The sequence below is a fragment of the Pecten maximus genome, chromosome 2 (genome assembly GCF_902652985.1).
Source record: "Pecten maximus chromosome 2, xPecMax1.1, whole genome shotgun sequence".
Lineage (NCBI taxonomy): Eukaryota > Metazoa > Mollusca > Bivalvia > Pectinida > Pectinidae > Pecten > Pecten maximus.
The window spans coordinates 28,453,354-28,477,244 of NC_047016.1; the positions used below are offsets into that span (position 1 = coordinate 28,453,354).

Here is a 23,891-nt window from a genome sequence, read left to right on the forward strand (position 1 = left end):
CGTTCTTATGTGTGCTGTATGCATAAATCTTATTAAACGTTTTTGTCATATGTACTTTGCCATTTACCTGCATGTTACCTATTTACCTATCGTTTCAATTTATAGTTTAACATGCTCAGAATATAATTATGGATATACTGATTTAGAACGATTTATGTCTTTCTAACAATCCATTGTTTCCAAGCGTTTGGCCCTATCTGTTCGATATATTTATATATGTAATAGGATAAAGATATTTGGCCGATACAAGTTGATAGCGGACTACTAATATTGACGGAAAAAAATCCGAAAAGTGCAACCCGTAGTTCAAAATACAAGGCAAAGGTTACGCCAAACACAGACTGCTCATTATTGTACTTAAATCTGAAGTAGTTACTGTAAACGTTGAAATTTACGCGAGGGGGGAATTTACGCTAAGTACGCGGACTCGTTTTGTTCGCGGACACCGAATTAAATTCGACTCACGGTGAAGACTTTATTACAGGCAATATGTTTTTTTTTCAATAAAATTATGCGTTGGTACAATGATGATAATCTAGTACTTTAATTTGGAATATTTGAGCAAATAAAGTTATGGTCTTTTAACCTTTATTGAAGTACTTTTAAGTCTGTTTATTAATTGATCAATTAATATCTAAATTACATTATGCAATCGAATCACTTATGCTGTAATATAATTGCAATTGTTAAAAAAAAACATATAATGCTTGCATGTCACACGCACAGGAGGCCGTCCTTAAATGACCTTAAATGTTGATAGGACGTTAAACAAAAATAAACCAAACTATCATGTAGCTAAAGACGGTACATGTATATGATCAATTAAATTATATTTTTATTATAATCTGCTTGAAGGGTTCACTGAGTAAGCACCGTAATCATCATTAATCAATTTTAATTCTGAAATGCATGCCGATATATTTAGGGAGCGTCAGAGGAAAACATCGGGGAAGAAAGTGGCCGAAGTGTTCACATTGGTTCATCAATCTAAATATATTTATCAATGAAACCAACAACAAACCGCTTACCGAGAGTTTAATTGAGTTTGGTAGGATATATTGTCAATATATGTGTTTCTCCTTTCATTAATCTAATGTGATGAAGTATAGCTGATTTACTTCTCTTCGTATCAGAATTGCATATATGGAGACACCACTTAGATTAAAAAGTACTGAAATAACACTGATTGTATGGATTAAAATTTCTCATTGTTTCTCTAAAATACACAGTACTGATTGACGATTGGTAAGTATTATTATTTTTATGCTGATGATGCAAAATCCATAATGATTATAATATCTTAAGGTAAATAAATCTCTCAGATCTCTCTCCTTCGATATTCGTTTATTGGGAAAAACAACAACAACAACAGTGCATAATAACATTGATTACACACCAACATATCACTACAGTAAATGGTCCGATTTCGCCTGTTTCATAAATATCTAAAACAGAACATGCTTCTTTGGCTAGGGAGAAAGGACAAAAGTAGAATGAATGAACTGTTCAACAAGTTAATGATGTATATCATTACCTACAAGCGTGTGCAGAATGAGTGTTGTTAAGACGGTAAAAAAGATAACCCCTTACAAAGATCAGCGACTTGTACTTCAGGTTTGATTGTCGGTGGTTGGCCTCTGATTGGCTTGTTTTAGCGGCCGTGCGTGGTCACACTCCAGCGTAGTTTAAACTTGATCAATTCTGTATACGGACGTGTGTATCTACTGATCTAGTGAAGTATTGGCCATTTATCTTGTAATCATCTTTCAACAGGTATGTGTTCGAAATCTTAACCATATGTAATCTTTAATCTATATAGAAGCGTTTACGTTATTTTTTCTTTTCTGCATTTAATTTTGTTTCTGGTTTTGTTTTTTATTCATCGTAATACACATCACTACATTTCTTTCCGTGTTTTAATGAGTAATATCGACGTACTTCTGTCTTAATTATCTTTTTATCAATTGATGTATCACTATCTAAAACAACGGTGTGATGATGGTGTATTTAAATAAATGCAAGTGCGAAACTTGTTTTAAGAATTTATTATGACTGAAGATGCATGTTTTCCATGATGCCTACAAGTTCTTCAGAAACAAGGATATTAACCTTTGGTGATCATATACACTGTTGCACTTGTGTTTATTTAACGAAATCTATTCCTAGACTTTTCACATTTTGTATTTTTGTTTCTGCTTAAAATATCGACCATATATCGGTTTTTATTTTATGATATGATAGTCTTATTCGATTATGTCGATAACTGCTGTCTTTCGTTTTAAAGATTTTTAAAATGTGTTTCATCAGCCTAATTTTGATTTGAAGTAACTAAATTATCAAAGATAGCTATTGTAACTGGTTTTGACGCGCCGATTCTATAAACACACGAATATCATTCTTAAACACAATGTAATGCTTTTCAGATTTTCATGATTTGTCTATCTCAAATTCAGTTTCAATAATATGACTATTATCAGCAAAATGTTACTGTTACTGATTCAAATAACGTGTTATGTACATTTAGTTTTGAAATACGTTCTTCGGTTTGTAAGTATGTGTCAATAAACCTTCGTATACTACAAAAAGTATTTAATTTATTCGTGATACGTTTCGGTGACTTTAATCTGTCCAATGTGTGTAAACCTGTCCGTGAAGTATACGAGATTGTATCAAGTTGATGTGATACATTCTCCCAACTTCACACCTTAGGGTACATACGCTTTAGTGATGATGGAGAAAGGACAACGAAATGTAAAATATCTTACCAAAACAAGTTTGTTTGTCCGGACATTAAACTAGGTCATAGAAATGACACAAATACTATTTCTTATTATTTTACGTTCAGAAATGCTTTCCAATCGGGCGCAGAAAGCCGCCAAAGGCGAGTTTCTTGAGACCTGCTTCATAAAAGTATCCGCAAATAGTTATGATTACGCTACCAATCCGCAGGTAACATGAATTTATTTTCAATTTAGAGCTTATCTGTCTTAGTTGGTAAAAGGATATGACAACCATGATGAATGGCTTGCGATGCGATACAGTTATACGTATACTTTCTAGCTTAACGGTAAATCTTTTATTATGTTGCTACAAAATCAGTCCAGCGTCCTTTTATCAAAAGTGACATTTTCATTTAACATCGAAAACTGATCTACAACAATTAATTTATTAATTCATGATCGAAAAAGATTGATGTTGAATTCCAATTTTAAACATATCCATGGAGATAAAATGTATATTACAATGTATATCATTTTCACTCTCTGAATCCATTGGAGAAACTTGATAAACTGAAAGAGTTGGCATCGTATAGTTAATAGAAACATTATGCAAATGAGCCTGCATTAAGTATAGTACAATGTGTTGATCGAATGATTTTATATGAAGGGATGCATCAACCTAGGGACTTCAGAAAACAAGTTATGTGAAGATATATGGTTAACAAAGGTAAGTACCCTATACTATTAAACCGCTGTTCTGACAGGTGCGCGTATAATTATGTTCAAACAATGTTTAGCGTAGAAATCAGTTTATGTGTGATGTTTCTATGTCTGACACTTTGTAACCTTCATCAGTAAAAGCGTGTCCATACCAAGGCGGCGGCGTTTTCGTTCCCTAAATGCTCTCTTTTCTGTGTTTCCATTTGTCTTATCGTGTTTCCTTGACATCCGTCTACATCCGAGCTTAGCTGTTGCGAGAACGCCTAACCTAGTAAATGACAAAACAAACGAGATTGAATATGCTTAAATAAAACAATGATAACTAACATAAGAGTAATGATTGTACAGTATGTATAAACGGAGAGAGGATGGACTAATTGGTGTCAGATTATTGATTACATTCGACATTTAGATGCAAATTGAACATATGCTTTATATCTTTTATGTGATTTCAGATTGCTGACATATCAAAGTCGCCTGAATTCGTCAGTAGCGATATGCTGTTCTACTTTCCTTATCATGGATTGGGACGGTACGTTTACTCTTTGAAAACGCATCCCACAAGATGCCCTGTGATAAAATCGTAATCTTGTGTATAAAATAAACACAAATGTTTGATAATATTGCGTATATTACAAACAAACACGGAATTGAGAAATGGGAAATGTTTGTTACCACATTATAATATAAAGAATTAACAAAACTTTTATCGCATGTTGAATTCAGTCGATGCATAGTTTTTGCGACACAAGGTCAACGATATTGACCGAGGTTTTCTTAATGTGAGATAATTGTATGGTAATGTATTTTTTGTATTAACACACGCATATATTAGACACACTGGACAACTATATTTAAGAATCATCTCAGGTCGCATATCACGGATAAGTATACTTTTAGTCAGGATTTTCGTGACCCTGCACGTACAAGTATAATCTTATACAGGTTGAACTGACAAGTTCGCTATTGATATTCAAAATGAGGAAACCCATAAGGAGTAAGAATAATTGTCATTGTCATTTTTCTATTTTACCTGTCGAATTAATTCCAATTATACTTATATTAGCCCCTGAATTTATTCGCATGTGTTTATTTTTCAAAGTGCAAAGAAGACATTTTGCAAGTTTATAGAGGAACACTTCAAAAGCAAATTGAAGATCGAGGAGAAAAAGGTTAGTTTTATCTTACTTTGATATGCTTAACAGTAATAAGAAAACACTTTGACAAAGCTTACCGAGATATTTCGGTGGCTACTCTCCATCTCAGTCAATTTTGTTGTCGAGTTTTTAATTTTTATCAAGTATATTAGTTTGATATTGCCAAAAGGTATTTTTAACATATCACTTCTTGCAGATTACACTTTTGGATGGTGTAGCAGCCGTCGCGTTTACTCTGGCAGATGTTGGAGGTAAAGGTTACATCTGAACATTAAACCTTTAGTTATCTTGACGCTACCGCTGAATAACACAGTCCTATTCTACATCATATAAAATATCTGTCAATATTTCATGAAATGTTAAGATGTAATATAGACTTAGGAGCATTAGTCTGTGTTACGTTACAATAGAACTTTCTTCGCACACGAAACGAGAATACCATCAATGATGAATTATTTGCCAAGTCAAATCTCATGACATTTTTTTCATTATCATTATTATTTTATCATTATTAGTGTTGAAAAGTAGGTCACCATAGTCCATATCATTTATATTATATATTTAATTAACTGTTAACTATATCAATATGCATGAGGCACAGCATGAGATATGTTCGATCACATCCCATATCATTTCAAAGGATGTTTAACTTTCCTGTTTAATTATGTCCTAAATATTACAAATGAAAATGTAAAAAGATACAAATGAGCACTGTTAGTTGTACACTAGTATTCTTGCTTTACTAATGGATAAAGAGGATATTACTAAATATCCACCATCATTCTGAACTTTAGAGTAAAATTTTCTTCATACCTGTTCTTTTGTCATCGAAATCTTGTGTACATTCTTCACATTCGCCTCTAAATACGACTGGCTGATTGCCTCGATGAATACATGTGTGTGTGTGTGTGTGTGTGTGTGTGTGTGTGTGTGTGTGTGTTTTTTTTTTTTTTTTTGAGCAGGGATGTTTTAGTTCCCCGACTAACACACAAAGGGCTTAAACACAACTAAGCGAAATCCAAGGATATAATCGATTTAATCAGTTACTTTTAGATAGAGTAAATAAATTGGTAGTATATTAAATATATGTATTAGATACTAATTGAAGGTACTTGATTGGCAGATGTATTCCTGTGTCCTACTCCAGTTTACCCTAGGACAAGAAATGACATGTTGGACATTGGCGGAGTAGACATATTTGAGGTTCCTATTTTTGATGTAAGTCTCATTGGTTTTAACTCTCCACAGTTCTTAACTCTCTATAGTCTGAAAAGATACACTTATACGCTTGGAATAACACAGTAATATGTATACCTTTTACTGTTTGTGTTTATCACATAAAAGGTTTGTTACACCCCGCTTGGATTAACAAGCAACGAAAGACAATTAATGATATGCTCTTCTTAGGTTTCAGTCGTCACGTTGAAGTCTCGTTTGAATCTTGCATAAAAGTATTTGTTATATGTAACAAAAATGTTCCACACTAGCAATTAGTTGTATACAAGGTTGCATCTGAAAAATGTGTCAAAATTACAGAACTTTTTATGTTTATAGATTTGTTTTAAGAAGAATTAAAAAAAAAAATAGCCTATTTTGCGGTCATTTTGAAAATGTATTTTTCTTGCATTTTGTGCAAGACTCAAATTTCACATCTTTTGAATTCACTGTTTCCACTTAAACCATTATTGCGTTGTTATTTTTGAATATTTTGAATTCAATTTTGCTTTAAAACTTTGCAATGTTCAGTACATTGAAAATAATACACAACAAAGTGGGAAAATAGCAATTTTTTTCAGTTTATTTTCACATTTTATTGTAACTGAAGCACTTTCAATATTATTATTTTATGTATGCCTTATAAAGAGCTACTTTTACTTAATTTGATCTGCAAAATGTCATAAAAAGTTAGTCAGCAGAACTTTTTTTATATTTAGCGTTAAATCTAGAAAAAATGGTGAAAATTGGGTATTCTATACTTCAAAATTAAGGGGTAGGGGTTTCATAAATTGTTATTCTGATTAGAAATATTGGCTTGGTCAATCTAACTTCTAAACTTAAAAAGAATATACTAGGTTCGTTCATTCTAAAAACATTCATACATATCTGATAACACACCTTTTTACAATATTGCTTTGATTTATTGTGTGTAAAGTCAAAACATCAGAATTCACACAAAATCAAATATCATGTCAAATTCTAATCTTTGATCCATTATAACTCAAAAACGAGTACACAAACTTATGATTTTATTTCATATTTTATGTTTATGTATTATCTCCTTTAAAATGAGGTATACCATTTAAAAAGTTATTTATCAGAAAATTTTGACTTTTTGCCAGAGCAGATCCTTAACGATGGCAAACAAATCGTCAAAGAAAAAAATCACAATTTATATTTAATATATGTTCTAGATACTAATTCAGGATACTTAATTGGCAGATATTTCCGTGTGTCCTAGTGTAATGTACCATAAGATGAAAAATGATATGTTAAATATTGGCGGATTAGACGTATAGTACGTATGATACTCGTATATCAATACCGATGTACCGGCGTTGCAATTGTGATACCATTATTCTAACGTTGACCTACTTATTCGAACGGGTAACGGTAGCATATTGACAGAGCTGCAGTATCACATCCACTGCAGTACGCATTGAGGCAACCGGTGAGCCGAACGATAACGGGAATATATCGGTGCTCTACTGACATTAACGAAGCCATACCATCGGTACATTTAGTCGATGTTTTGGAGACGTCCTGGTAATACCGTTTCGCTGCCGAACTAGTATCGGTCGTTGAAAATTGCCAAAGTTATGATCAGGTATATATCCGGCTAGATGTGACATGGAATTGGTTTCCGTGGCAATCTGGGAATATTTACAGTACTCCAGAACCCTTGTGTCTCACGGCAGCGCTGCAGTGTTATTAAAACATCAATGTTATTCCACCGTGGCGCCACCGGGGATTTTGTATAACATCTTATTAATAACTATGGTCATTTAAAGACTGTCTCCCCTATGTGCGTTATTTATGTGTGGTGAGTGAGTGTGTGTCTGAGGGTGTAAGTGAGTGCCAATTGTGATGTGTGTGTGTGGTGACTTTATTGTGCTCCCTTACTGAATCATACTGCCAGACACCCTTGCAAGTCACCCCACTGGTCACAGTATACCCACAACACGCGAACTAGTCGTCTTAAATATTGTGCAGGAGTAGCATCTTCCATTGTATTGACTCTACTATGTGTCGGCTGTTGTACGGAGTCCAAAGCCTTTCTCACAGTGGTGAGCTGAACTCTGGGCTGAAGGCAAAAGGTAAGGTAGTGTCAAGGGAGACATTAGAAAGAAAATATATTAATAGGGTGACCGTAGTATATTCCTGGTAAACCGTCACGATAACCTAGTGATACCGTTTCTTATCGTAGTGATCCGTAGTGATATTCATAGTAGTACCGTTATCAGCAGTAACAGAATCCTATTGACGCCAAAACATATCGTAGAATATCTTTGCAACTGCTGAATTCGGGCCTAATTTCATAGTTGCCAGTTGCGAGGTACGGTTTTAGCAGGTTTTTATAACAGTGATCATCCGTATACACCGTGAACAATACTGGCACAATGTGATGGGGTTTTAACGAATGCATTTTTTACTCATTGTTATTTTAATTACCTAGGTCAACCTTTAATTCATTTTTTAGATAATGAAATTAATTTTATTTCAGGAAGAATCACTTGAGGACCCTTGTGAACTGCGCATAGATGTGTTGGAATCATATTTCCAAAGAGCAAAACAAGAAGTAAGACGACAATAACTACTCGTAATATATAATATGACATATATGATATAAGATATTGTCATAGAAAGCGTAAATACAATGCCAAAGATCCCCCCTTCTCAATAGTGAGTTAGAAAAATATATAAAGAATGAAAATTCCTCATTAAAATGACATTTTTTCACCATTTACAACATTCTTCATATGGAACGATATGGTTGATAAATAATGGATAGGAAGTGATAGATGAAAATAACTTGACATTATCAGAAAAGAGCTGAAATGACATTGCTCATTACTTTTATTAATGTTTCAATAAAGATAAATCTTTAGCATTATTGGTTCCAAAATAAAGGTTGGAATGCATTGTTAGCATTGTAAATTGTATGATAATTGGACTTTTTTAGATGAAATGCATCAACCATAATAATAACACTGTAGCATTCTTAAATGATGTCTCTTATTTAAGAGGAAATAGATAATCACATTTTTTTCTGACATAACATTTCAATATTTCCTGCTTGTACTTATCTTTTTCTAGATATTAAAGCCAGTGGTCATTATATTTAATTTTAATTTGTCAATGAACGCCCAACCCACATTCTGTGATTAAATGTGTATAATTCTTGTACGATTAGCTAAAATGTCCCCGTCTGGAATGTTACAGGGTTTAAAAGTCCGCGGAGTTATCCTTACCAACCCCAATAACCCTACTGGCAAAGTGTACTCACCACACGAACTTACACAGTTGATGGAATTTTGCAAGCGGTAAATATGATCAAGTTGTTATTCAATCCTCATTTCGTTTATGTTAATCATTATAGATAATGAAATTGTATATCTCATACTAATAATAGTTTTGTTTTTGCATGCATCTTTAGTAAGTCAAATAGGTATATTTCTCCCTTTATTTTACTGATCACTATTGTTTATCAGAAATATCTTTTTATCGACTGTGTATACTTACAGGAAGAATCTTCACGTCATATTTAATGAGATATATGCTTTATCAACACAAGGACAAGGATGTTTTACAAGTGTTCTCTCTATGAACATCCCTGATCTAAATAAAACCCATTTTATATGGGGCTTCAGTAAGGTAATGTGTTAAATAGTATAACAAATATAACTATTTACAGTAATGTAATTGGTTCATGATGTGTATAAGATTGTACAAAAGAGAAACAAGATAATAGCACCTTTCAAAATTAATTGAAATTTAGATGCAGGATGGCCAAAATGAAATAAAAACTGCACCATACAGCTGTTCCGTACATATATGAGTCGTCATTGATACTATTGGAGGCGAACTTAAACGTGAAACAAACCGAAAAGAAATGCCAAAATCTAGATGAGGAGGTGCAAGTGGCAAAAAATCAATGAATTTCATATTCGATTTGCATCATTTACAATATCGAATTTCAAAAAAACTACGTTTGCATATTCATCTCATTGTTTAACTGACAAAACGCTTTCCCAAAACGCTTGAGGCACCATTATCACTATCAATCCATCATTGATAATATCAACTAGTTAAGTTGGTTTTGGTTATTCCCGTGTTTTTCAGGATTTTGGTCTCTCTGGATTCCGATGTGGTGTGGTATATTCCCATGATGAGAGTGTCGTTTCTCACCTGCAAAAGATTGCGATGTTCTCTGCTATACCAGCACCTACACAAATGCTTATCAATGGAATTATCTCTGATACAGGTACGATTAACACGCACATATTTCATTTGATCGATTACTGGCGGTTTGTTTGTTAAAGTAAGGAACACAAACATGTATTAAGTATATACGCTTTTGATCGGGAAGAGTGGACACATTTTCCTCAAGATGCGCGAGAGGGCAATATGAAGTTTTATCAAAGAGGCAATATTTGGATATTGAATATTAAGGAATAACTTGAATGGGATCATACCTGTAGTTATCTTTGCTCTTGATTTGATACCGAAATGTAACAAAACAGTACTGACTCTTTGTGTATATCGTTATGGCAATATATGGAGCTCAGACAACAATGTCATCCTCCGGCCAAAGTCGTTATTGGTTAGCTTCGGTCTATAAATAATCGTCTTGGTCGAAAAAAAAAATAGCATGAATTGTATAATATTGTTTCAGATTGGATTAAAAACACGTATTTCCCTACGTATTATGCCAGAGCAAAAGAGACACATCAATTGGTGAAAGACGTATTGGATGAATTCAATATTCCAACAGCTTACAGCGGTCAAAATGTTATTTTCTTTTGGATGAATTTGTCAAAGGTATTCAATATTTATGTACATCAAATGAATAATTATGGATCGTATGTATAAATCAGTTAATTAATACATTAATTATGAAGTTATAACTACAATATGTATACAGAAATATAACTGCAGTTTGGTGTGACGTATGTACATAAATGTTTTATTCCGTGTTTATCAATAGAAAATGAGGAGCATTTCGGCCTCTCTGTATGTGAAGGGTTTCATGTCGCATCCGATTTGATTCTCTTAACATCAAAATGATGTGCAAATGGTGTTCATGAAATTGTTTTTATTGTTTTCACGATTACTATTGACGTATTTTACACTGGATTTGGATCTTTATTAAGAGACAGAATATGCAATCCTTATTTATTTTACACACATCAATAATGACAACATAAACTACCGACATAACAACGAAACCATATTTCAAACCCAAAATCGATTAAAAGAGGGCAATATATAAGCAAAGGTTACATTCACGTGGATTTTGCTTGAAACTGAAACGTACAAAGGACCTCAGACCAGGTTTTCATTAGGAGTAAGCGTCATCTGCTTCATATGGTATAAAACAAATCAACAAGATGGCTATTTTATGTATAGACAAACATGAGCGTATAATAAATATGTATTGATTACACAATATTAATACATTCAACATTTTAATTTAATCAGTTTTTGGAAGAGAAAACTAAACAGGAGGAGAGGAAGCTGTTCAACAAGTTTATGGAAGCGGGTCTTTACATTTGTCCCGGCACAGAAATGCTCTGTCAGGTTCCAGGCTGGTTTCGACTGGTTTATACATTGCCGAAACAGGAAGTTCAAGAGGGTAAACAATGCGTTTCAAATATATTGATTAATAAGCAGTTACTTATAATGCATTTGAGTAGTGTTGGTTCTGAATACTTATAAATTATGCACGTAAAAATTATAAACTGTCGTTGATTTGTTTAAATTATCATAATACGACACATACATTTTGTTTCCAAGAGTTTGACAAACTATTACCACAAACTATTGAATAATGATTCTGCTAGGTGATAAAAATGCAGAAAGATCTTGCAGTGATTAATAAGTTTTTAAGTCCGAACACTATTCCAGCAAAACCCTGTCATTACTTTATTCATGTCCCCATCAAAAGCATATATATTTGTTTGGAACTGTCGGCTTCATGCTATCGATACTTTAGGACTGAGTCCAAGGACAAAGCAGTTTTGACTCTAGTGTATCCAAATATCAGATAGTGGTAAAATGTGCCGTTATTTTGGTGTCTGTCTTTTGTACAGTCATTTGTAGTGATGATCATACTATATGACTTTTACCAAAGAAAATGCAAATACATGAAAACTTATAACTGTTCTATACATTTTACAGGACTTCGTCGTTTCCGTGCAGTGCTAAAAGACATACAACAGAGACAACTACAATGATCATATGGATAGATAGATAGCAGGGCCTTAATGCTGACCTGTTATAAAACAGCATTATTAAGTCTATAATGGCGATTTTCATATTGCATGTTAGCCGGAAAAATGAAAGATATATGACATCATTGCCAAGTCTATAATGGAGATTTGCATATTGCATGTTAGCCGGAAAAATGAAAGAAGCAATTTGTATTAATGTATAACGTTGTGATGCCTTGTTGAGCATAATTAAGTTTTATAACTGTCCCGACAAAGAGTTCAGCACTAGAATGGGACATGCTTAGATAATTTCGTTTATGGAGTTCCAAAACAGAGAAGACATTTCATGCAAATGTTCTACTAAGTATGTGAGTGACACTTGTCCTGTAAGTTTTGTTGATTTAACGTTGATGAAGTAGAAATAAGCAACCATGTGTACGTACAGATATATGAGAAGACAACAACCTTGAAACTTTCAACACAGTATAAATATACTATGTTCATGTTTTGAGGTATTGGATGATATAGATGATATTTAACATACTCTCCAGTCATTGGTCTAAGATATGGTTGATGAACCTGCTCAATTTAAAGATAGGATGTTGGGTTATCACAAACTCCCAGAATAGCAATACATTGTTACAAATGTACGGGACAAATATAAACATGATGGTCACATATGACCTGTATCGTAAAAGAAGAACTAAAGTTACATGAAAACATATGCAAAATAATTTCTGTCACAAATGCTCTACATCAATGTTAGTTTTTCTCTGGTTTAGCAGGTTTAAAGAATTGGAAGCCTACGGGGCTATTTTGAATATATTCCTTAATTCATTTCATTTTGAAATGAGTCGTACCGTCAAATAAACGAGATTGAATGGAAATACAAGCGTTTTTATTTATTTCAAGTGATTTACCGCACCACAGATGGGTAATGTGAATATATCTGTAAGGTATTAACCTCGTTTTAGTATCCATGAACAAATGCACCCATTATAATATAAACAACGCTTTCTGGTCTATTCTTCGGTAGTGACTCTCTCTCCTTGATGCCTTTGAAGCCTTTAACAACCGCTTACAGTAAACCCTATCAACCGCTCAGCTGTTCGTAGTGGAATGCTCACTCCTCCAAAAGTAAATGCTATTTAAGAAACAAGGAGGAACACTTTGCAGAACATCGAAAATGTCCATCACAGCCCTTAAGTTAAGTACAACGCCTTATCTGCAGCACGATCTTATGTTGTGCCATGTACCAGTTTTGCCTTTATTCGTAAACAAGTCACATTAAGCACCTTTGGTATTGACCTTTATTGCATTCAGGAGTGAGGCATTGGATTGACCTGATTAAAAGTAATCGCTTTATTGTTTTGACAGTCGCAATGCAAGTACAAGATTATAAAAGCTTTATGATGATGATATTTTATGTTTCTGTTTCGCATTTCTGGTAGTTAAAATGAAATTAAAATCAATTACAATGCGACATATTTTAACGCTGTTCGAATTATTTATGGTGTGATGAGTTTGTTAGATCAATTAAATCAACTAAGTTGAAGCAATTTTGCCGTTAATTCCCAGAAATATGTCGATGTCGATGGTGTCTTTAACGAACAACAGTAACGGAATTTGTCAGCCTTCAGATCACACATAGCTCTCGATAATTAACAGTAAGGCTAGACTGGTTAGTTGGGTTTTAAAATTGGTTACTAAATCTTTGTTCATTTGGCGACCTCGATTGTTTATGTATATTCTGTTATGTTATGATTTTCTTGTTTATTTTACGATTTGATTCCATTGTATGTAATTTGTAAACATTTACGCGTGTTTGAATAATATCATATTTATGTGTGTACATTGTCACGTGACAGCAAATCGATAACAAAAATTGTATATATAACATAATTTATTAGAATTATTTGGCCTATTTTGAAGATTTTCAGCTCTCCTACGTACATTTACGGTATTTTGTCCCGAATTGTAGGTGCTGGATATACTGTCAAACACAAATTTACGTCTGAATGTATATAGTCACTTAATTTGATGTTAACATGGACATGCTAACCTTTCACGTACTCATCAACCAAGTACGACCCATTTAGATTTTGTTGATGCAGTGACTTGAAATCTGCAAACAGATCGCATATTATATAATTGCCTTTCAGTAAAACAGACTTTATCTCATAACGAGGATTTATTCGTATATTGACAAAGTTGACAAGGCCAAGTATGTCAGTAAATTTGATCTATTGAAAGGATAAGTCGGCATTCAAAAGGCCTGTACCAGTTATAAAAGCATGCCGTTTCCTGTGTAAAATGCTCCAGCAACTTGCTAAAGTCTTCTGAACAGCAGGATATCATATCTGGAAGGCCGTGATGGATACTTCTATGATAGCATGAAAAGAACATCCATGCTGGATTCGGTTATGTTTTGATGCAAGAATATGGTGAACAAATGAGCACTTATTTCTCGAAAAAGCCAAACACCAGCAAAATTATTCCACCGTCAAGACAGAATTTTTAACATTGATTTTGATTCAATTGTATAACCTCGATCATGTCTGTTATAGTGTTTACAGAACACAACCCTTTGAAATTCATTGGAAAAATGAAAATAAAAAATCAGATAATTCTCAGGTGAAGTTTGGCTTTGCAAGAGTACGATGTTGGCTAATGCTTTATCCAGAATTTCAAATGTGATTTGATTGTTATAGAAAGTTTCCCTTTCAGGAAAGTTAGTGATTAAAGGGAGACAACTATTATAGAAATAAAAGATTATGTGGTTTACTCAAGGGAAATACTCGTACAACTTTAGAAAGGCCTATACTTATTTAGAACATTCTGGAAGACAACATGTCATAATATTGTGGTTCGGTTACGAGAAGTTTATTCCAAAAAAGAGATGGTTGGAGATTGTGCTTGAAAGATTTGACGACAAAGTATGAATACCACGACAGACATATTGTTATTCAGAACTGTTTTACAATTGTTGAGGAGAGCTATTTGAATTCTGATGGATTAATAAATGCCTGAGCGTGTGACCTGTTGGATTAAAAAATCTTAATTCTGGAGAAATGGATAGGAAAGGAATACTCAAGGACAGCTGTTATAAGATACGTAATTAAGAGTGTAGATTTAATACACCATCTTGTACACCACTTAATTGGAATCGTGAATTATCTCTGTTTGCTTAGTTTTGTAGGCATATCATTACAATGTTTTGTGATTTACTGGTTTTCATCTTACGGCTGTTATCACGTAACAGAAGTAGTTTAAATTATGATTTACAACATGACCACCTTACTAATAGTCCAGCTCGAACCTGCTCTGGTGGACTTGAAGCATTATCTCATTATTTGTTGGAATGTCCTATGTTTATCAACAAAAGAACTTCTTCTCTTTATAGTTATGACAACCACAATCACAATGATATACGCTTTCTTCGCCAAGGCTCTCATTGTTGTGATGGGCCTACAAATAGACAGGTTCTTGATTATATACACTGTTTTATTAGAAAATTTCGTTTCGTTTCTTACATGAATTAAAGCGTGGATGTAGTTCTTGAAACTTATAATAAATGATTCGTAACAGCGTACAGGATATTCCAGTTGAGCGTAACTAGTGACTATAACATGTACCTATCTTGACATCGTCAACAATTAGTTGACACTCTTCATCTTTGGTATATCTTTACCATTGAAGTCAAAATTTGATACAAATACGTGGTGGTGGACTGTCTGAAAGCATGCTAATACCATTGGACATAATGGAATAATATTTTGAACATTGCAATAAAATACATCTTAAATATTTAACAAGGTATTAAATATGTTGGAAGGTATTAGATTTTATTTTATTGAAATAGTCCTAACAAGGTTAATACATGAACATCTTTTGATGACGTGAGCTACTGACCGAGCATTCTAATCAGGTATACTGAGGACGTTATTTGTGTAATTATATGCAAGGCATGCCCTCGAATAACGCCATGGTACAGTAAAGAATGTATTTACAAGATAGCAACTGGGTTTTCATTTAATGAGGACAAAGATTTACCAAGTGGCATGTTCTCTATGTCAAGATCCAGTGCGACGTTGTCCATTTAGGTATGTAATTTAGTGAACATTAATGTCGCAACTTGTTTTGGTGTATGTATATAACTCGCCAATCTAATTACTACCAACAATGATTTGTTTATTTGAAACTATAGAGTTGTCATTTATATTTACAAACATCTGTCTAGCTTCAACAGTGTCTAATCTGCCAATCTGTTTTGCAATTGTTCAAATTTAAAAATTTGTGAAGGAATTCTACTTAGAAATGCTAATTGTTTTTAATTCATACAAAATCAATAACAACGTCATTATAATGGCTAGCTACAAGCTAATATACATGCATTTTTGTTGTTTGGAAACGTTCAAAACGATATCTTAATTAGAGGTCTCACTGTGCTTACAACTTTTAAACCAATATTTCTACTGAACTATTACATTCGGTTACATTTGAAACAATTCGGCAATAGCTCTTCAAAATAAATAATTGTTGTTGTTTTTTTTTTTTTTTTTTTTCTTTTTTTTTTTTTTTGTAAATGAACAGATAATGCTTTCCCTTCCATTAACTCCATGTTTTGTCTTTTGTGTTCCTTTAAAGGGTCCTTCACAGTTTACTTCCGTTTTATCCTTTGTAGGTTGAAATAACGATTTCAGTTACACACTAGTATTTTTCTCGTTTTTGTTTGTTGTTTTTTTTCACCCTTTGAAATATTTTAGCTTTTGCTTTCTTGCAAATTTTTAGATAAATTACATCAATAATCTAGCAACAAAAACCAACTTCATATGCAGTTTTAATATTAAGAGGCCACCTTCGCTGCTCGAGCACGGAAAAGTTTACCGGAATGATAAGAATGAATGTCACAATAACAACATTGAGCTAACGGTAATTGCTTTATAGAGCAGTATTAAAATATCAACTATGCAATTATATTTCAAGAACCTGAGCATGTTTAACTATATATATTCTTCGTAACTAATCATAAGTCTTGTTACATTCTTAATCCCATTTTTACATAGTTTCAGTAGTTAGCTATTATCTTTCAATTGTATGCAATGCTTATTAGGTTACTACTGTCAGATTTACATATACATGTTTCAAACTGTGAATTCAATACAAGAAACAGTGTAAATAGTCGGATTCAGAGACGTCTCCGTACTAAAACTTAAGCAAAACGACTGTTCTAGCAAAAAGATTTCATCGATTGATTCATATATGTGGGGAAGGGGAAAGGAAAAGGTGTAGGTGTTGAGAAGAGGGAACTGTTATGGTATGATTATGATATAAACAAATAACCGATACAAATGCATTTCTCCGCCATAATCATCATGCTGTCCAATTTGCTCAAATACTTATCAGACATTGATGGAAAGTTATAAGTCATATCTGTAAACTTTATAGCTCAGATGTCGGAAAAAAACTGCATTTTCCTGTAAAAATGAATATGAACCGCATTTCAAACTGACTTTGAAAATGAATATATTTGAAAAGTAGGAAAAGTTCAATTAAGTCGCATGAGTTTTATTTCGATTTCAATTCAGATAATCAATATGACAAGCCATTCCCGTCTGAGCTACTCGTATACCTGTCCGCCTAAACCGTTCAGCTATACAACACTCCCGAGAGTGGTGGCAGAAAACGCCCAGAGTCATCCAGATCAAGAGATATTTATCCTTCGGAGACCTGATGGATCCCGCACACAACTTACCAACACAGAACTATACAACCAGGGAACTCAACTAGCCAGATATATAGTATCGACAGGGATACAGAAAGGTGATAGAATCGCCCTTATGGGTCCAAATACATTGGAGATGGTTGTTGGTCATGTCGGAATATTAAGCGCTGGTGCCGTTGTCTTGAACATCAACAGTGAAAAGACAAATGCTTCAGATGTACATGACATTTTCGAATCAGCTGACATAAAATTTGTCATTGTTGACTCGGGAGAACATGATGAACTTTTACCGGCAACAAAAGCCTTGCTCCAGCATTCCGATATCCTAAGCGATTATTCAAAAGAAGAAGGAAAGATCGAAGTGTTATTTCTTCGAGCTGTAGATTTGGAGGGGTTTCACCATACAGTGACTTTAAAGGACATATATGCAATGAACCTGAATGGAATACATTTACCAAACACGTTTCCAGAAGACTCGGCGGTAATTTTTACCACATCTGGCAGCACAGGTAAATCAAAGATGGTTGTCCATACACATTACAGTCTTGCTTGTTGTCCCTTTTCATGGATCCCTGATGTGGATTATGAAAGTATTGACTACAATGACAGACCATTTAGTTGGGTCGGGGGTACACCTGTTTTCCATATTCTAATGCGCAGATCAAGGGTTTTCATAGATGCTTTTCTAACAATAAATGGCAAAAACACAGATTTTCTCTGGAGAGTCATCAAAGAAGAAAGATGCACAGATGCTCTGTTGTTTCCTTACGTGATCCGCGACCTCCTTGACCTTCCACAACGTAGTACTGAAGATGGTTATAGATTAAATCATGTTGTCACTGGAGGACAAATGATTGACAGTCTATGTACAAAGATAATGGAAAGTTTTTCTCGCCATTTGGTCGTTGTGTACGGATGCACAGAACTTCTTGGTTTAAATATGTATGGCCCTTTAGTCAAGGGAGAAACTTTGATGCCGGGAGAGGTTGGTCGGCCCTACCCTGGTGTTGAGGTACGAATTGTTGATGAGGAGGAAAACCCTATAGGTTTAGATGCAATTGGCAAGGTACAAGCGCGCGGACCTTGTATCTTGAAGGAATACTTTGGAAGTAAACAGCTCACAGCCAATGCCTTCGCGCCTGGGTCATGGTTCCGAACAGGAGACATAGGCAAAATAAGCTGTAATGGGAGTCTCGTGATCACGGGAAGAGAAAAAGATGTAATTTCAAGAGGAGGACGAAAGATATATCCTGTTATGTTGGAAGATTTAATCAAACAGATGTCATGCATCAAGTACGTATGTGCCGTACCAGTCCCTGACAGGAGGTTGATAGAAGAAGTCTGCGTCTGCTTTGTGAGTTCCGATAGGACAGAACTTAAAGAGAAGGACGTTAAAATGTTCTGCGAGAAAACCCTCTTTGCACGAAGCACACTGGACGGTTTGGGTGTTTTGCCTGCGTTTTACGTGAAGTTTGAGGAGTTTCCTTCGTTGTCAAATGGGAAACCCGATAAAAGGGCCATACGAAACGAAGCTATCAGGCGTTTACATTTATCAGTTGAATAATGGACCAACACGCGTCCTTTTCAAAGTTATTGCTAGACATCATTTGATGTTTGGGTATGTCCTGCTGTCTGATATAGGTTTGTGTTAAATGATAGAAATATCTTACTATTGATCCGGGGTGTCTATTATAGCACTTCATTGTCGCTAGGTAATCTTACTTTTTGCATTATCAACAGCTTTGAAAATATCCATGGTGTCCATGATAACTAGTTACTAGATTCCAATTGAATAATCCATCATTCGTCAATTTTCACAAAGGTACTTGTAAGCTGAACATTTAACAGTAAAAACAAATCACAAATAAAACTGCTTAGTCAATGTCCTTGATCGAAGTCATTTGAATGAAACGACGGAGAAACATCTAACATAGGCCTGAACCCTGAGTGTGAATTCTCTGTCCGTGGTACAGTGGTAACTAGATCTCTGTTACTCGACATGTATATTGTTTTGCCGATAGAAAAAAACAAATAATCACTATTTAATCAGTCCACGTACTTTTATTGCGAATTTTTATCCCAAACAAAAGAATATATAATTCTATTTTGAACACTTGTCTCGTGTCAGAAAACTGTTAAAGCTCAGTATTAGGATTATTTGTTGAAAGGCATGATGTTTCAATAAGCACATCTGATGATGAATATTCAAGTAGCACTAACAGCATAACTACAAAGTCCAGGAACGGGCAGATTAGAGAATCGTGCAGTGATTAGTCTTATATTCAGACGGAACGTTCGATTTTGTGGTATTGAGTATTTGCGCCGAGTTATTAAAATTTTCTATTAATAAATCACACAAATCTATTAGTGTCATACTAATATTTCATTTTGCAAAATGACATAATTTACAAACAGAGTCGTTCATTGAAAATAGATTGTACACTTTCCTTCATTCGAACTTTATTTTGTCACTTAGTGATTCGGCTCATTGAATTTATTGGCTACAATAGGAGAAGTTTAACTTGGTACATTTGTAAGTACAAATGTTATGTAATAAACATCAGCATTATAGTTGAACTCGTTAGTTTATTTTCAAATTTACAAAAGACACTAGGTATATATCGTGTCAGTTCTTAATCTGGAAATTAACTAATTCGTGTCATATAAACATCATTCGGCATATAGCTGAACTGTTCATTCTGTGCTTCCTGCAACCACGCGATGTGATTGAAAAAACAAAACAAATCAACGTCCGTATTTATGTTATTATTTGACATATTCATTGACAAAGCTAACAAGCAATCATCCAAATATGATCCATCCTGGGTTTGTTGTTGGAGCGGCCGAATTACTGTAAATCAATTGCATAAAATTGGATTACTGTATAAGATACGAGATTCAGTATAAATTCAATTATTAAAAAGTAGAAAAATAAGATGAATGTAACGTTAACGTACATTTTTGATTGATTACACGAATTAAATGCATAACATGAATAAACTATTGTAAATATTACAATCTTTTGTATGTTTCTTTATCATAATTCTGCCATTTATTATGGAGTAGTTAATTAAATTGTTACTTTTGCTGGCAAATGAAGCGTCTGTGGATGTAACAGTAATAGTCGCCCATCTGAAACCGGTATGGTCCCCAGAGGAGAAGACAGTCTTCATTAGCTCCATTGCTTGGCTCCCCCGGCCCCCAATCGGTATAGTTGAGAGGCTTTCCAATCGACGAATATTGCCACTCACTTTCTACTTCAAGGTCATTACCGTCGATCCAGTAACCATGGGCTAAATAATCGGACGAAAAAAGCTTTATTGTTTAAAATAATTTTAGGTGTTGGCCATATTTGAGTATCTCAAACATAATATACTATTTATAATCAGCGTACATCACATGCTTCATATTTCGTTTTTTTTCTTTCTCATACTTGTGAAAATATAAAAGTGAACATATAATATACTGACTGTTTGCACTTTTTCAACTTTTTATACTTTTCTGTTGTTGATCTTGTGAGAATCAAGAAAATAGGACAATCTTTTATTTGCAAACACGAATCTGAAAAATGTGTCAAAAATCTGTTGTGTTGTGCATAGAAATGAAAAAAAAGGAGAAAAAACAGTTTTTTTGCCCTTCATGAAAAGCCCATTTCATTTTTTACTCTCGATTGGTCACTCAAATCATCAGTGTGTGACCATTTTTTATTGTTGCAAATTCATTTTGCTATACAACTTTATATTGTTCAATATAATAGAAATGGTAAACGATAATTCGAAAAATTATTTTTATTTTTATTTCTGGTGTGACGTTTTAATTCTGACCACAAATGATGAAATGCAACCCAAATAATAATAGGACAAAAAAGAAGCAAAATAACCTCTTATTTTGATATTTTTAAGAAAGATTAATTAGTTTTCTCTTGATCTGCTAAACGTTTATTAAAAATATAACATGAACTTTATATATTAAGCGTTAAATATACAAAATTTGGCGAAAAAATGAGTATTTTGCCAATAAAAACTAAGCCCTAGGGGTAACTTAAATTGCGATTTTAAGTTAAATGAATTGTTTAAAGAAATTCAACTTCCATAATTAAAAAAAAATAATTTTGTTAGTTTTGCAAGTATCCATACATATCTGAAAACACATATAGAAGACATGGAATGGATTTGTCTTCTTCAAGGTCAAATCAGCATGAATCCACTTAAAATCACACATTATATCAAATTGGTATCTTTGAGTGGTCATAGATCGAAAACGATCACACGGACATATACTTACATTTTCTGTCATGAATTTAATTCCCTCTACCAAATATGTATATGAGAAAATTTTAAGATGTGAATTTTTTGACATCATAGAGATGTACATGCTTAAGTGTTTTATCTTAATGAGCATTAACATTTTGCTAAATTTCTGATTCAAAACATGGCAAACAGCTATATTAATAATATATTTACTCTTTCTAACGTGTAAATTCGTCCTTATCTACATGGCATGTCTTGTAAAGTATCCATGATAAGAAGGTTTATCTCTAAAGATATACGAAATCTTACCGATTGCATGTATTCCATTCAAGTATGCCTTGAGAAACGTTTGCTCCTCTTCTGTCTGGATGGTTGCCAGGGTACTATGAAGAATTCCACATGCTTCCTACATAAGATCAAAGATACATTTAAAGCTGATTTCAAAGGATTGGAAGTGCTCTTGGTTCTTCGGTGAAATGTCTGCACATTGGATTTGTTAATGCAAATTTAGAGCTGACACATTTCTTCGATTCCACAATGTCCTTGAAAAATACTGCAAACATGTTACTTCCACTTTGATTCATGTGGTAAAATAATATCATAAGGTTTAGTGTATATTAGGTAACGATGAGTTACACACTATGTCAGCTGCCCATTATAAACTCACTTCAGCGTCAGGCCACGTTAAGACAGTGTGTGAAAACATGTAGCAAGAATTCTGGAAACTGATCCATCCATGTCTGCAACTTCCCTGTGAGGTTGCGATAGTGGTTAAGGAACCTAGAACTGCAAACATGTTATTGTGATACTTAAGTTATTTGTAAACTGAAATCTTTCTGAGTATATAAGGCGTATATCTCTCTGCAAGTTGAAAAATAGTAACAAATGTTATCAAGAGATATATTTGCACATCAACAATTACTAAAAAGTGTATTGTAAATTAGTTTTTACACAATGCACTCATCAATATAAACTATTAGTATAACATCACAAAATCAGAAGAAAGATTTTTTCAATTATTTTCAAAAATCATTCTCTTATCGTTTGAGATAGTATTAATTTGGACTGGTATTGATGTATCTTTTTCCTTGGAAGACAAATCTCATGGCATGCTATGGCTGTGTTTATAAGCTGACCAGTTCCAAAAGACACGAGGCTCGTAGTCAACTGAGATCGTTGTTCAACATCTGAGTGTTAAAAATTAGTTAACTAGAAAAAATAGAATATTACATTTAAGGTCTCCTAGAGAGCTAGCATAAGTCTGTCTCGAACATGATTCTAATACTGATATGCTAATGGTCACCTGTACAGAAACGTTATCTATCTTTCAAATGCCAAATATATAAGTATTTAAGCTTAAAATTAACACGTTTTAATATTGTATAAGTTTTTCTCACAACGTAAATACCTGTATACAACTGGGATACGACGAGCAATACGGTCACTCCTGACATATTGGCACGGTTGGTTCTACTCGGTAATGTGTTCGTGTTATCTATGCGTGTTTTATCTCTACATAGACCAATATACAAGGAATTGTCGTCAAATAGCTAAAGTTTACTACCAACGTGCATTGAACTCGTCTGAGTGCATATCATCCAGAGAATCATGCCTGTGCATATGTCTAGTGGTTCCGTTGTAACCACACTAGTTCTGATTTTTAGAATATGTTTTCAATAACTTATCTTGTCGTTTTGACAAAAATAAACCAGAAAACACTGTTTGGTGAGAATCGCATCAACAATTCCCCAGTTTAGCAAATGGCATCAGGACGTGACTGACATGGATAACACTTAACACGCCCCCTCCCCCCCCCCCCCCCCCCCCCCCGACCCCCTTCCATGGCGGGGGAATAACAACAGCTAACGTGATGCATATAACCATAATCA

The 23,891-nt window shown here is 33.9% G+C and overlaps 3 protein-coding genes across 3 annotated transcripts; 2 read left to right on the forward strand and 1 right to left on the reverse strand.

The window, feature by feature from the left end:
• The first annotated feature begins 3,937 nt into the window (after nucleotides 1-3,937).
• LOC117342359 (probable inactive 1-aminocyclopropane-1-carboxylate synthase-like protein 2) lies at nucleotides 3,938-12,051 on the forward strand. Its single transcript, XM_033904509.1, has 11 exons — nucleotides 3,938-3,972; nucleotides 4,543-4,612; nucleotides 4,794-4,848; nucleotides 5,745-5,815; nucleotides 8,319-8,393; nucleotides 9,038-9,138; nucleotides 9,340-9,469; nucleotides 9,938-9,991; nucleotides 10,466-10,636; nucleotides 11,297-11,450; nucleotides 11,996-12,051. Exons 1-11 carry the CDS (start codon nucleotides 3,938-3,940, stop codon nucleotides 12,049-12,051), a joined length of 972 nt encoding a protein of 323 aa, XP_033760400.1.
• A 5,573-nt stretch (nucleotides 12,052-17,624) lies between these two features.
• LOC117342367 (long-chain-fatty-acid--CoA ligase FadD13-like) lies at nucleotides 17,625-19,916 on the forward strand. Its single transcript, XM_033904520.1, has one exon. It carries the CDS (start codon nucleotides 17,625-17,627, stop codon nucleotides 19,314-19,316), a length of 1,692 nt encoding a protein of 563 aa, XP_033760411.1. The 3' UTR covers nucleotides 19,317-19,916.
• A 587-nt stretch (nucleotides 19,917-20,503) lies between these two features.
• Nucleotides 20,504-23,540, reverse strand: LOC117321725 (perlucin-like protein). The gene is made up of 5 exons (XM_033876236.1): nucleotides 23,411-23,540; nucleotides 22,670-22,788; nucleotides 22,312-22,408; nucleotides 20,835-21,045; nucleotides 20,504-20,603 (listed from the first exon to the last, which is right to left on the reverse strand). The coding sequence occupies exons 1-5, from the start codon at nucleotides 23,454-23,456 to the stop codon at nucleotides 20,555-20,557; spliced, it is 522 nt and encodes a 173-aa protein (XP_033732127.1). The 5' UTR covers nucleotides 23,457-23,540; the 3' UTR covers nucleotides 20,504-20,554.
• Between the last annotated feature and the right edge of the window lie 351 nt (nucleotides 23,541-23,891).

Bases quoted from the DNA above. Each gene is read 5' to 3' on its own strand.
- LOC117321725 (XM_033876236.1), bottom strand. From the start codon at position 23,456: ATGTCAGGAGTGACCGTATTGCTCGTCGTATCCCAGTTGTATACAG. The intron at 22,789-23,410 runs GTATTTACGTTG...ACATGTTTGCAG, and splicing joins CGTATCCCAGTTGTATACAG to TTCTAGGTTCCTTAACCACT. The intron at 22,409-22,669 runs GTGAGTTTATAA...GATCTTATGTAG, and splicing joins TAACGTGGCCTGACGCTGAA to GAAGCATGTGGAATTCTTCA.
- LOC117342359 (XM_033904509.1), top strand. From the start codon at position 3,938: ATGCTGTTCTACTTTCCTTATCATGGATTGGGACG. The intron at 4,613-4,793 runs GTTAGTTTTATC...CACTTCTTGCAG, and splicing joins TGAAGATCGAGGAGAAAAAG to ATTACACTTTTGGATGGTGT. The intron at 11,451-11,995 runs GTAAACAATGCG...TACATTTTACAG, and splicing joins GAAACAGGAAGTTCAAGAGG to GACTTCGTCGTTTCCGTGCA.
- LOC117342367 (XM_033904520.1), top strand. From the start codon at position 17,625: ATGACAAGCCATTCCCGTCTGAGCTACTCGTATACCTGTCCGCCTAAA.